At 37.5% G+C, this 12,626-nt stretch overlaps 1 protein-coding gene across 1 annotated transcript; it reads right to left on the reverse strand.

Annotated features, from left to right (window-relative positions):
* Positions 1–1,286: 1,286 nt before the first annotated feature.
* Positions 1,287–8,320, reverse strand: LOC310953243 (olfactory receptor 4P4-like; the record flags this gene model as incomplete). Its single annotated transcript, XM_083922205.1, has 3 exons — positions 1,287–1,426; positions 1,742–1,851; positions 7,986–8,320. 3 exons carry the CDS (start codon positions 8,318–8,320, stop codon positions 1,287–1,289), a joined length of 585 nt encoding a protein of 194 aa, XP_083778331.1.
* Positions 8,321–12,626: the final 4,306 nt, after the last annotated feature.

The raw sequence follows: 12,626 nt of genomic DNA on the forward strand, positions 1-12,626 counted from the left end.
CTGTTATCAAAACAACCCATCACCAATTTGATTGAGAAGAAATGAGCATGTAATTCAATGTATTATTATTACTGTAAATTGGCTGCTGATTTGTTGCACAAATAAGCTGACTGTTACACACGTTTCCTGTTTTATAAATCAGAAATTCAACTGATAAGAAATATTCTATGAATCATCTACAATTCATAACATATTTGAGGTGTTGTGTTTTAATATGTTTGTGTTGTATTGTTACCTTTTAGGACTTACAGAGAAGGTGAATGAATAATCCAGAAACAAAATATTATTAATAATATAATTAATAATAATACGAAATATTCAAGAGTAGCTTTGGAAACGGCCCTCAATGAGGTCCATGCCCCCCCAAATATAAAAGTGAGATTCTTGAAATGATCAACCTAAAATAGATGATAACCTTATATTTCTATTTAATTCACTTTAAAAATCCAATCTGTTCAAAAAAAACCTGTTGTCATTTAGTGAAACATTCATTTTCCCTTCTTGCTTTGGGTCAATATAGATTTCTTTGCATTTAAAAAAAAGAATATGATTATTTGAAACAAGACATAAAATGCAAACAATAACATTTGAATTATGCATGATACATTTGTACAGGTGTGTTTGTAAAACTGCCAGAAACAGTTTGCTCCAAATGACAGTGAAAGTAGGTTTAAGTGTAAAATGAAAAACTTCATCACCCAAAAATAAAGTAATGTGATGTCAGAGAACACAACACAAAACATTCATCATTAAACAATGTAGCCATTTTAAATAGTTTATTACAAAATTAAGCCAATGGGGCATTTGCTTACTATTTCATTCATCACTAACACTAAATGTTAACATTTACAAGATTTACAAAATTAGAGAACAAATACTTGATTCGACTGCAAAAAGAACGGACCAAGATCAAACCAGAGCAGTGTGAGAAACTAGGGATGTCCTGTGGGCGCAGATGTTCTGAAGTCATTCAAAGCTGTGGCCTCTACCCTTCCTATTCTTTTTTGAATCCTATAGCTCTAATAAACATTTTTTTAATTTTCTCTTCTGACACTGTGGTTACTGTTCTCTAATTTTGCTCAATGCTTTCTCACAAAATAAAGGGTTTTGTTGAAGTGCCTTGGTTATTTAAACTAAAAAAACATGCTAGTACAGCAGTGGTATAGCCACAGAAGATATTATATCAAATTCTGAACAGTAAAAAATAACAATATTTCAGAATAAATCAAGTAATAATAATTTGTTCTCTAATTTGATCTCAACTGTAGATGATGAGGTATACACGTCTAGAGATGTTTAACACACAAAAACTGTATAATTCTATTTCTAATTTGTGTGAGTTTGAAACCATATATGAGGGGATTGATCACTGGAGGAATAATGAGAAATTCTATTGCCATAAAATTCTGGACACTTTGTGGTATCTCTTTTGACCCAAATCGAACGTATATCAAGTCAAAAAACATACACACAAAGAAAGTAAGTAAACAGACTACATGTGGCAGACATGTTTGCATGAACTTTTCCCTGTCCTCTTTGGATGTAAGGCATGTTCTGATCATATATATATAAGACCATATAATAACAGCAAAATGGCCACAGTAAAATGTATAATTAAAAGCTGGAATAACAATGTTTGCTATTGAGACAGAACAAGCCAGTTTACCAATCAGAAAATTAATACAGTAAATCTTTGGTATGTGTGAGCCGCATAACCTCACTTTCGATGTTGTGATTGTACCCATAAACACCAAAAACATGGGTATAAGCCAAGCAATAAACACTAAAACACCAACTCTCTGTTTTGTCATCACAGAGTGGTACACCAGAGGGCGACATATAGCCACATACCTGTCATAAGTCATTAGCACTAGAAGAGAGAGTTCAGCAGTACCTGAGGAGTGTAACACAAAACCCTGCAGAAGACATCCAACATAAGAGATTACATGAGAGGAAGACAAAAGATCCTTGAGGAATTTGGGGTAAAAGCCTGATGTGCCATAAAGTCCATTAATGCACAGGTTACAGAGGAAGATATACATTGGTTCATGAAGCTTTTTGTCAACAATTACTGTCACAATAATGGTCAAATTAACCAGCCAAATCACAGAGTAACATAATAAAGTAAGAACAAAGAGAACAATTCTGTAGTTTGTAGACCTACTTAAGCCTGACAGAGTAAACATAGTGATAGCTGAAACATTATCCATCATAATAGTTTACCTAGAGAATAGATAGAGAATAGATTGCATTTGTAAACCGTACTAATGAGGACCTATAGCTCTGTGTCTGTCCAGCAGCCTAAAGTCATGCTTATATCATTTTATGCAGATAATGAACTGCCAAGTACTGGGACAATCCAATCAGTGAACTGGAATAAAACGGAGGCGGCCCAAATTACAACACAGAAAAGATTGCAGTTATTGTTACAGAAAATCTTTAAACCCAACTAAATTGGCAGATACCTAAAGTATTGCGACCAAAAAGTCTGATTGATCCATTCATATACAATTCACAACCTCACAACATTAATGTTAAAAAAGCTGTTGAGCACATTTATGTAAGGTAAGACACAGACAAAAACACTGCTATAGAAATATAATTTATTTTATTTTATTCTATTTAACTGTTTTATTTATTCATGAGAGGGATAAGAAGATGAAGTAAGAGGAAGTAACTGTACTTCAAAAATGCTTTCTGTATGTTTCAGTATATTTCTTTGAACTTCTGCATTAAAAAACGTTATTTCTGCTGATTACACATTGCTAGTTCTATCGCTTGCAGGCTCCGCCCTCTACTGGACTCTATGGGTAATACTCGCCTCCAATAAAAAGCGCACATTCACCCACTGAAATTAGCATACACATAGCAAGATGCAATCACAGACGTTATAAACCACTCAGCCCTTTAATCACAGTGTTCTGTCTATTCAGGGACGCTTTAGTCGCATGATGTTGTCAGACAGCACACCTCACCTGGCATAGCACCGTTGATTAACGGATATACCCCCTGTTGTGGCTGCAGTCACTGTGGTGCAGTGGACTGGCGTGTGCAACTTACTCCCGAGTTTAGCCGTGAGGATTATTTTTTCTCTTACCGATCTCTACACAGGAGACAAGCTTGCGAAGATGCTCTAGTCAGTGTAGTATGATCATGATTATGAAGAATTATTACAAATTAAAAAAATTAATTGATGAGGTGGAATCCTCCTTACAGAGATGCCACATATAACCCCTGGGGAACTGACAGAAATCTTTAAAAACTAACAGCTGACATGGGTGAATGAACTCACGTAACTTATGGTGAAAATAGGATTTAAGTTATGTTGCTTTAACATTCCAATGGAAAGATAAGAAATATGTGATAGCTGTTTAATTTAGTATTCATTTCAGTCATTCTCAGCTTATATAACTCCAATCAGATATAGTGTCCATGCCTCCATTTCAATTCAATTCAATTCAATTCAATTATATTATATTTACAGTGCCAATTCATAACAAAAGTTATCTCAATTTACAATTTACATAGTAGGTATAGAACACACTCTGACTTATTTATGATTTACATAGACCCAACAATTCCCCCGTAGAGTACGGTGGCAACGAAAACCTTCCCTATAACAGGGAGGAACGTCGAACAAACCCAGTTCTATGGAGGACGGACATCTGTCTGCACCGGTTGGGGAGGAAGAAAAGGAGAGAGAAAGAGAGACGAGACAGACAGATGGACAGAGAGGCAAAGACAGACAGAGAGACAGAGACAGACACAAAGACCGACGGAGAGACAGTCCCAGAGATGCAAGCAACCACAAAAGTAACAGTAACTATAATAATATCTATAGTAATGTGAATATGACTTACATGTTATGGCAGTTAATAAAGTAGAATAGTAGAAACAAGCACAGCTAAGTTGATAGAATATGAAAATGATAATAACTATGGTGGCAAATATGATCAGTTATGAGTAGAGTAGCGGTAATAACAGCTGCAATACAGTGAGACTAACCACTGATGGTGTTTTCATGGCCACAAATTGTATTATTATTATTATTATTATTAAAATTATTATTTATTTATAAGACTAATGATAGTACATATGAGTAATAGTAACAATAGCAGCAGCAGGGTCGGGGCAGCAGGCACCACCATGATCAGCAGAGACCTGCGAGACGACAAAGCACAAATAACTCCGGGGAAGAAGTTGAATTAGTAACATGCATTGCTGAGACATGAATGATAGAGACGGAGAGGAGAGAAGCTTAGAGTATCAGGAACACTATTATCCCCCGGCAGACTAGGCCTATAGCAGCATCATTAAGCAGAACAAAATCAGCTTACAAAAAGTTTTACAATTGTTTATCCTTTTACATTTTACCCTCCCCCAAAGGAGAGTTGGGGTCTACTGGAACGACACAGCTCTGATGAAAAGGGCTGGTCGTATGTCAGTTGTGTTGCACCTGGCTCCCCTCAGTGCCTGTTACACCCACATGTTCATGTGCTACTTAATGACTCGGGGAATGCGGTTAGCGTTGTGACTTTTGATTGTCTTTTGACCCCGTGGCTCTATTCAGTGTAGTTGCATACTGTCCGGGTTGACTTGGGCCCCCAACTTGTCAGCTGTGGCGGCTCAGGTTATGCAGGGGTAGGAGGGCCACTGCATCTGGCCTTAAGCTGGTTCGGGCCAGTGTGGTTGGGTCGATGTTATGTTGCAACAGGGCGTTCATTCATCTGGCTCCACCCACTTTACCCATAGAGTCCAGTAGAGGATGGAGGTTGTGTGAGATAGGTTAAAGATTATGATATTGTAACCCTAGTTCTATTCGCTCAGGTGGAGCCCTAGGGTGAGGGTGTAGTATAGCAGACAGTGGTGTTGAAGAAATATAATGTGCGATGATATCTTAATTCTGGGCTTTACATATATGAGTGAAATACTGTGTGTCTGCTCTGAAATGTGTGCACAAGGTTTTGTTTTATTATTCTGGTGCTTAAACAGATAACAGGTCCTTTGGCCTTGAAATAGCTCGCTCTTTGTCTACAAGAGGTGAGGGCACTTTGTTCCTTGAAGCATTTGGTTATGAATGTGCCGATGCAGCATCAGATTTATCTATTAAACCATATATTCATGTAAGGACAACTGAGGCTCTTTGAGTCATTCTGTATTCATCAACTGGAGGGTCTCTGTCTGTGTTTATAGAATTGTGGTTACAATATTACAACTTTTGTTCTAACTGTTGGAGAAAATTCTAATATAATGTGCTATGATATGTTAAATATGTGGGTTTACATGTGTGAGTGGGGAGATGTCTATGTCCTCTTAAAAATGCTTACAAGGGTTTGTTTGTTTTATTATTATTATTATTATTATTATGTATATATATGTATATATATATATTATAACAGATGAGATTGTTGCACTCTTATGTCATGCACTTTTGGGACTCTTCAACTTTGCTGGTGTCCATGATCATGTACACATGTGCCAGAAGCTTCTCTGATCAGATGTGTGTTATTAAACCATATATTCTTGTAAGGACAACTGAGGCTCTTTGGGTTATTTTCTCTATTTATCATCTGGAAGGATCATTTATTAGTGCAAGTTTTCTTCATCACTCACCACAGATATTCTAAAGATATTTAGCACACATAAACTGTTTAATTCTGCTTATTTGGTGCTATTTGAAACCATAGAAAGGGATTGAAGAATGGAAAGATAAGAAGACATCCTATTGGAATAAAACACTTTTTTGAGCCAACTACATGTACAACAAATCAAAGCAACCAAGTCACAACACAGAAGCCGGAATGCATTTTACTACTTTAATAACATATTATCAACATAAGATAGGTGTGGAGTTTATTCTACAATGTATACAAACAACTTCGGTCTTAGAAGAAGAAGAAGAAGAAGAATTACTTTATTCAATTTTCAATTTTATTATCATACATGTTACACACACAGGCCCGAAATACACACATGCACAGACAGGACCTATACATGCAATTGAGGAGAGATGTTAGAGCGAGGGGGCTGCCAGTGACCAGCGCCCCGAGCAGTTGGGGGTTTGGTGCCTTACTCAACAGCACCTCGGCAGTGCCCAGGAGATGAACTGGCACCTCTCCAGCCACCAGTCCTCGCTCCATACATGGTCCACACAGGGACTTGAACCAGCGACCCTACGGTTCCCAGCCAAGTCACCTATGGACTGAGCTACTGCCGCCCCCTAGCTAGACAAAAACAAAATCTAGTAGGAATTCAAATCAGACTTCAGGGCTCGTCATAGCACAGAATCTGCCCTCCTCATAGTCTCAAATGACCTCATATTGTCTTTAGACTGTAGTAAATGTGCTTTTTAAAACTTTTTTAGACCTCAGTGCCACTGTGATACGGTTGATCATTGTATTTTATTAAACCGCCTGAAGGACCAATGTCGTAATTTCTTTTTGATATTTAAAACAATATCTATGTTTACTTCAATCCATCGGAAGGATTTCAGGGGAGAGGGGAAAAGGTTACAACTTTCAAAAGGTACTTATTTCTAGCGTTTATAAACAATGTGAGACAGTTTCACAGCACATGTTGTTGAAGATGAGTACAAAACACAACTTCTACCCCTCTGCCCATAAGTTTGAATATGTTGATATTTTATTCTACACTGTAAATAAATCACTGTTTCCGATATTAGCTCAGAATTTCGGAGTACATTTGAATGCATTTTTTTCTATGAAGAGTAACTCACACTCTTTCTTTCTTTCATTAATTCATTCATCCATCTTCAACCGCTTGTCCCTATCGTGGTCGCGGGGGGCTGAAGCCGATCCCAGCTGGGCGTGAGGCGGGGTACACCCTGGACAGGACGCCAATCTATCACAGGGCACATAGAGACACAGAGACAGACAACCATTCACACCTACAGGCAATTTTTAGAGTCATCAATGAACCTAACACGTGCACGTCTTTGGACTGTGGAAGTAAACCGGAGAACCTGGAGGAAACCCACGCAGGCACGGGGAGAACATGCAAACTCCACACAGAAGGGCCCCAGCCCGGATTCAAACCGGGAGCACTCTTGCTGTGAGGCGACAGTGCTGCCACCCTTCACAAATCATGCAAAAAATATATAATTAATATGTGAAACAAGGCATATGTTTTATGATTAGGTACAGATTTATTGAAAGTCACAGGTAGTTGAAAACATATTTAATGTGAGAAAACAGTTTTCCATGCCACAGACTTTTCCCTGGATAGTTTTCTTTAGTTCTGGTAGTGCTGTTTGCTGTGTTGAACTTGGAATGATGGTTATGTATAAATGTCACATTGTCTAATGATTTAAAAAAAATGTTAAACGTATTGGACATTTCTCTCAAATCACAAGTATGCAAACAGTTTGTTTTCTGTGTGCTGACTAACTCTGTAATTCACAAACTGAACTTTTACCAAACAAAACATTTTTAATTTTGTTTCTTATTCCTCTCAATTTGAAACCATATATCAGTGGATTGATAATTGGAGGAATAAGGAGAAATTCCATCGCCATGAAATTTTGTGCACTTTCTGATAAGTTTTGAGAGCCAAATCGCATGTACAGCAAATCAAAAAGCAAAGATCCAACAACAACTATCAAAGAAAATAAATGTGGTACACATGTTTGCATAAATTTGCTTCTGTTTTCTTTGGATGTTAGGCATGTTTTGACCACATATATATATGACCAACAAACAAACACACAATGGCAAAAATAAAAAGTATAATTAAAAGCTGGAATAACAATTTTTGATATGGAGAAAGAACAGGCCAGATTAGAAACTAACCAATTAACACAGTAGATCTTTGGTATGTGTGAGCCACATAACGTTAATGTAGCTGTTGTTATTGTGCTCATGAACAACAGGTAAAATGGTATAAGCCAAGCAATAAACACTAAAACACCAACTCTCTGTTTAGTCATCACAGAGTGGTACACCAGAGGGCGACATATGGCCACATACCTGTCATAGGCCATTAGAGCTAGAAGAGAGAAATCCGCAGAAGCTGAGGAGTGTAACACAAAACCCTGCAGAAGACATCCAACATAAGAGATTACATGAGAGGAAGACAAAAGATCGTTGAGGAATTTGGGGTAAAAGCCTGCTGTGCCATAAAGTCCATTAATGCACAGGTTACAGAGGAAGATATACATTGGTTCATGAAGCTTTTTGTCCACAATTATTGTCACAATAATGGTCAAATTAACCAGCCAAATCCCAGAGTAACATAATAAAGTAAGAACAAAGAGAACAATTCTGTAGTTTGTAGACCTACTTAAGCCAGACAGAGTAAACATAGTGATAGCTGAAACATTATCCATCATAATAGTTTTTTAAAAGTCATCTAGCACTGCACAGATAAGAAAAAAGGTGCATTCTGCCTTGCGTCTCCCTACTCCTGTACATAATGTGTTACCAGCTGTTTATATTATCTCAATTACATCATGTACACGGGCTTCAAACTTCCAATCAGTGATGTGACATTTGGATGTGGGGGGTTGGGTCAGATAACTTTGAAATACAGTTGGTTACTGAATACACATTCTTTTTTGCAATTTGTAACACAATCCATACGATTACAAATGAATGAAATGTAGTCTGAAAATTGGGATTACATCTAAATTACTTGAACATATTGCACTTAAAAAAAAAAAAATAGACACAGCCACAAAAAACTTAATTCCTCAAATATTCTTTTTTTCTTGAACTTTAGCAGTCGTCCCCTTTCTTAAGATTGGGTAAGGGACAGTTGAAGTTCAGGGGGAGATAGCAGGTCAACAGATGCCACACAGAAGCTGTGTACATCATCTGAAAGCTGGGAACCTGAACATTTATTTCAGAGGCAGCACTGTGTGTCAAGATCTTCTAGTCATGAATTTGTAATACATATTGAATTTTGGTAGGGCGCCTATTCAATATCGAAAGTTTAGACTCTACACTTTAGAGTGTATAAAGCTTTATAACATGATGTTATTCATTTATTATCGTCCATTCCTGTGCTCTATTATGTCTTATAGTTTGTTGCAGAAATTTAGGGGTCTGTAAATTGGAGACTTGTGGGTATCCATGGATCCCTTTTTATTCAGATATATTTAGGGCCAGAGCTCCGGCAGAGGCTCTTTTGAAATGTATATGATTCAGGGTTTTTTTTATGTCCAAATGAATTGCGTCTTTGGAGGCTTTACCATATTCAAAAACTCACCATCTTCGCACATAATTCAGGGGTGGTGAAAATCTACGTATATCATTGGTTTCAGAAATGGGAGGGGCAAATCGACTCGCTAGCGCCCCCTAGAAAACAGCCCAGACTCCCAGATTGGCGTAAATGTATGAAAATCAGAAGGCATACATAACTAATCCAAAAGGCAGCCATTTTGAATTGTATGGCCATTTTTACACTTTTTCACTTGTCGTACTTAAACAAACTCCTCCGAGACATTTAACATGATCAACATCAAAACCATTCAGTACCATCTAAACACATGTCTGATCAAACGGTATTTGGCGTTTGCGTTTTAACTTTACCGTGTGGATGATGAAAGGTGCCAATGTTCCGCGTCTCGCTATAAAAACAGGAAGTTGTTGAAACATCACCATATAATGCCGAATCTCTTTAAAATTTCTAATGATTAATAAGAGTCCTGCCCTGAACACTATCCCATGTCTTTATACTTTTAAAAACTCCTCCTAGAGATTTAAAACGATCAACTTCAAAATTGGTTAGTACAATCTTTAGACATGTGTGATCAAACAACACTCTGTGTTTGCGTTTTAACTGCACTGTATGGGCGTGGCGCCAATGTATTCATATCACCAAACAAGACAAGTTGACAAGAGTCCCGACCTGAACACACCTACATCCCTGGCAAACATTAAATTACAGTCCCTTCCCCAGGACTGACATAAATTCAGATTTTATAACCATTTTCGCACATTTGCATGTGTCGTCCTTTAAAGAACTACTGCTAGGGATTTAACAGGATCGACTTCAAAACCAGGCAGTATAATCTAAAGACATGTCTGATCAAGCAATTGATCGGCATTTCGCTTTTTTTTTTTTCCTCTGGGACTTACACCACTGAGACAGACCTAACATCGTTCATCTGAACAAAAAAACCACACTTTTATAACACAGACCTTGTTTAAAATGTTTGGGGACTGCTGCTACTTGAAATTGAACTAAGCTACAGAAACATTGTCCATATCAACTTTAGCTTTGTTCTGCCCAGTTACAGATGAGTTGGCTCAAGACCCACTGCACATGGTGCAATGCAAAATTTGCCTCCTAATCAGTTTCAAGGTCCTCACATAAGTCCTTAACTTGATTTATTGTTTTCTTGGAATAAAAAAACAGTATTTATTTTTATGGGTTTAAACTAATCTGTTTATTATGGTCTAACAATTGGGTTGGGAGAATGACAGTCAAAACAAGAACACTCAAATTTACTTGAACAAATGTTGCCTTATCTACTACTAATATATCTATGTTTTCTTTAGAAAGAATTAGTGTACTCTGGGAAATATTGTGTATACAACAGTATAGAGCACAGGTTCCCAAACTGAGTTATACGTAAACCATGGGGTATGCAAAGTGATAGAGGGGTACAAAAGAAAAATATGTGATTTGTATTTTTAACAGTCCCATTAAATATGAAAAATGACCTATAAATAGACATGCAATGATAAATAGTCTGAAATCTCCAGTCACAGTGCCAGTGCATAAAAACAGTAGTCGCCCTCTGGTGTTCAAATAATAAATAACACTGCACAGTGTTGAGGAGCAACTGCGAAGTCCATTTGTCAAAGGTGGAAGCTGAATGTCTAAAAGGGGTACACAATAGTAAAAGTTTGGGAACCACTGCCATATAGTATAATCTATCGTAATACAGTATACCGATGTCTGTCTGTGTTGGGAGTGGAAACTTCCATGTGTTTTTCTACTGTTAGGGTCTATATATCTAGAAAGAGGAGTGTTTGAGTTGATATCAATATTGATCAGATATCAATTCAATATAGTCATAGTGCATGTGATATCCACATGATGAAAAATGAATTACATTTATTTCTTACAGAGAACTTAACATGAATACTTATGAATACAGTATACAGTATTGATCAATGTATTTACAGTTTGCAAACAAATAAAATAAAGCTCTGTCGCCTCACAGCAAGAAGGTCACAGGTTCGCATCCCGACCTCGGCCGAGGTTTTTCTCCGGGTACTCCGGTTTCCTCCCACAGTCCAAAAACATACACGTGTTAGGTTAATTGATGAGTCTAAAATTGTCCGTCGGTGTGAATGGTTGTCTGTCTCTGTGCGTCTCTATGTGCCCTGTGATAGACTGGCGTCCTGTCCAGGGTGTACCCCGCCTCACGCTCGATGTCAGCTGGGATCGGCTCCAGCGCCCCCGCGACCCCGACCCCGGGATAAGCGGTTGAAGATGAATGAATGAATGAAAAGGTCTTGTATACCTTTTTAAATTACGCAAAGCTATCATCATCATGTCCATCTATTACTCGAAAATTTTGTAAAGTGAAAATGAGACAAATCAAAATAAAATGCTTATTTAGCTTATTATAAGTAATCTGAAATAAAGATGCTTGTGATGTTACCTTGACATTGTGTCTGAGAGCATTTGAATTACCTCTATGGACATTTTAAGGCCATCATTTATGGTGGCATTTTCCTGATTGCATTATACAATTGCAAATAATTGTTAATGGCTTTTGAAGCCAGACTAATGAAGACAATAGAATATGAGATCATATAACAAAATATAACATCAGAATATACTGAACTTAAAGTAAAATAGGACATTAATTTGGTTTAATGAGTTTATTTCTGGTTTTAGTGGGTAAGTTGAAGTCAAAGGATACTGGCAGAGCCTGTTTGTGTGCATTAGTACTGGACTAACTCTCCAGAGTGGTGTTAATTGCTCTCAGAGGAGTGGAGTTAATGACCTGTTGACCACTTCTACCATAATTACGGTATGTACTCTATGGAACTCCTTCAGCTCAGTATCCCCTCTGTGGGACTCATGATTGAAGCAAAGCTCTTTCACAATGTTTGATGTCAACAGATAAAGTAACTGTTAAATGAGAATAACAATACTGTCAGACTCTAAAACATGACATTCTGAATTCTTTAAATGTTTGTGTAATTATACAAAGCATCAAATCAAGTCCATACACTGACCATTGGATCATTATTAGCTGGCTGTAGCCATCCCTGTTCCCTGGGGGTCTGTTGTTTTTCACTGAGACTCACCAGGGAGGCCACAGTAATGATACCCAGTGCAACAGCCTTTCATCAGCTTGGTAACAATATGCAAGTCAGTCAGAGATTGGTAATTACGTCACATGTATTTCATCATTATGATTGCAAATTGCTGGCCATTCATCCCTCTGATGCAATACACACACATGCACACACACACACAAACACACACACACACAAACACACACACACACACACACACACACACACACACACACGACTGTGTACTTTAATGCCACATTATAACCTTTTAAACTAAAAGTTCACCATATAACAGCTAGAAGTCAGAGCCCTAGGATATCAGTCTTTACTTCAGTTTCTTCTACG

Source organism: Echiichthys vipera (assembly GCF_963691815.1).
Source record: "Echiichthys vipera genome assembly, chromosome: 10".
NCBI lineage: Eukaryota > Metazoa > Chordata > Actinopteri > Perciformes > Trachinidae > Echiichthys > Echiichthys vipera.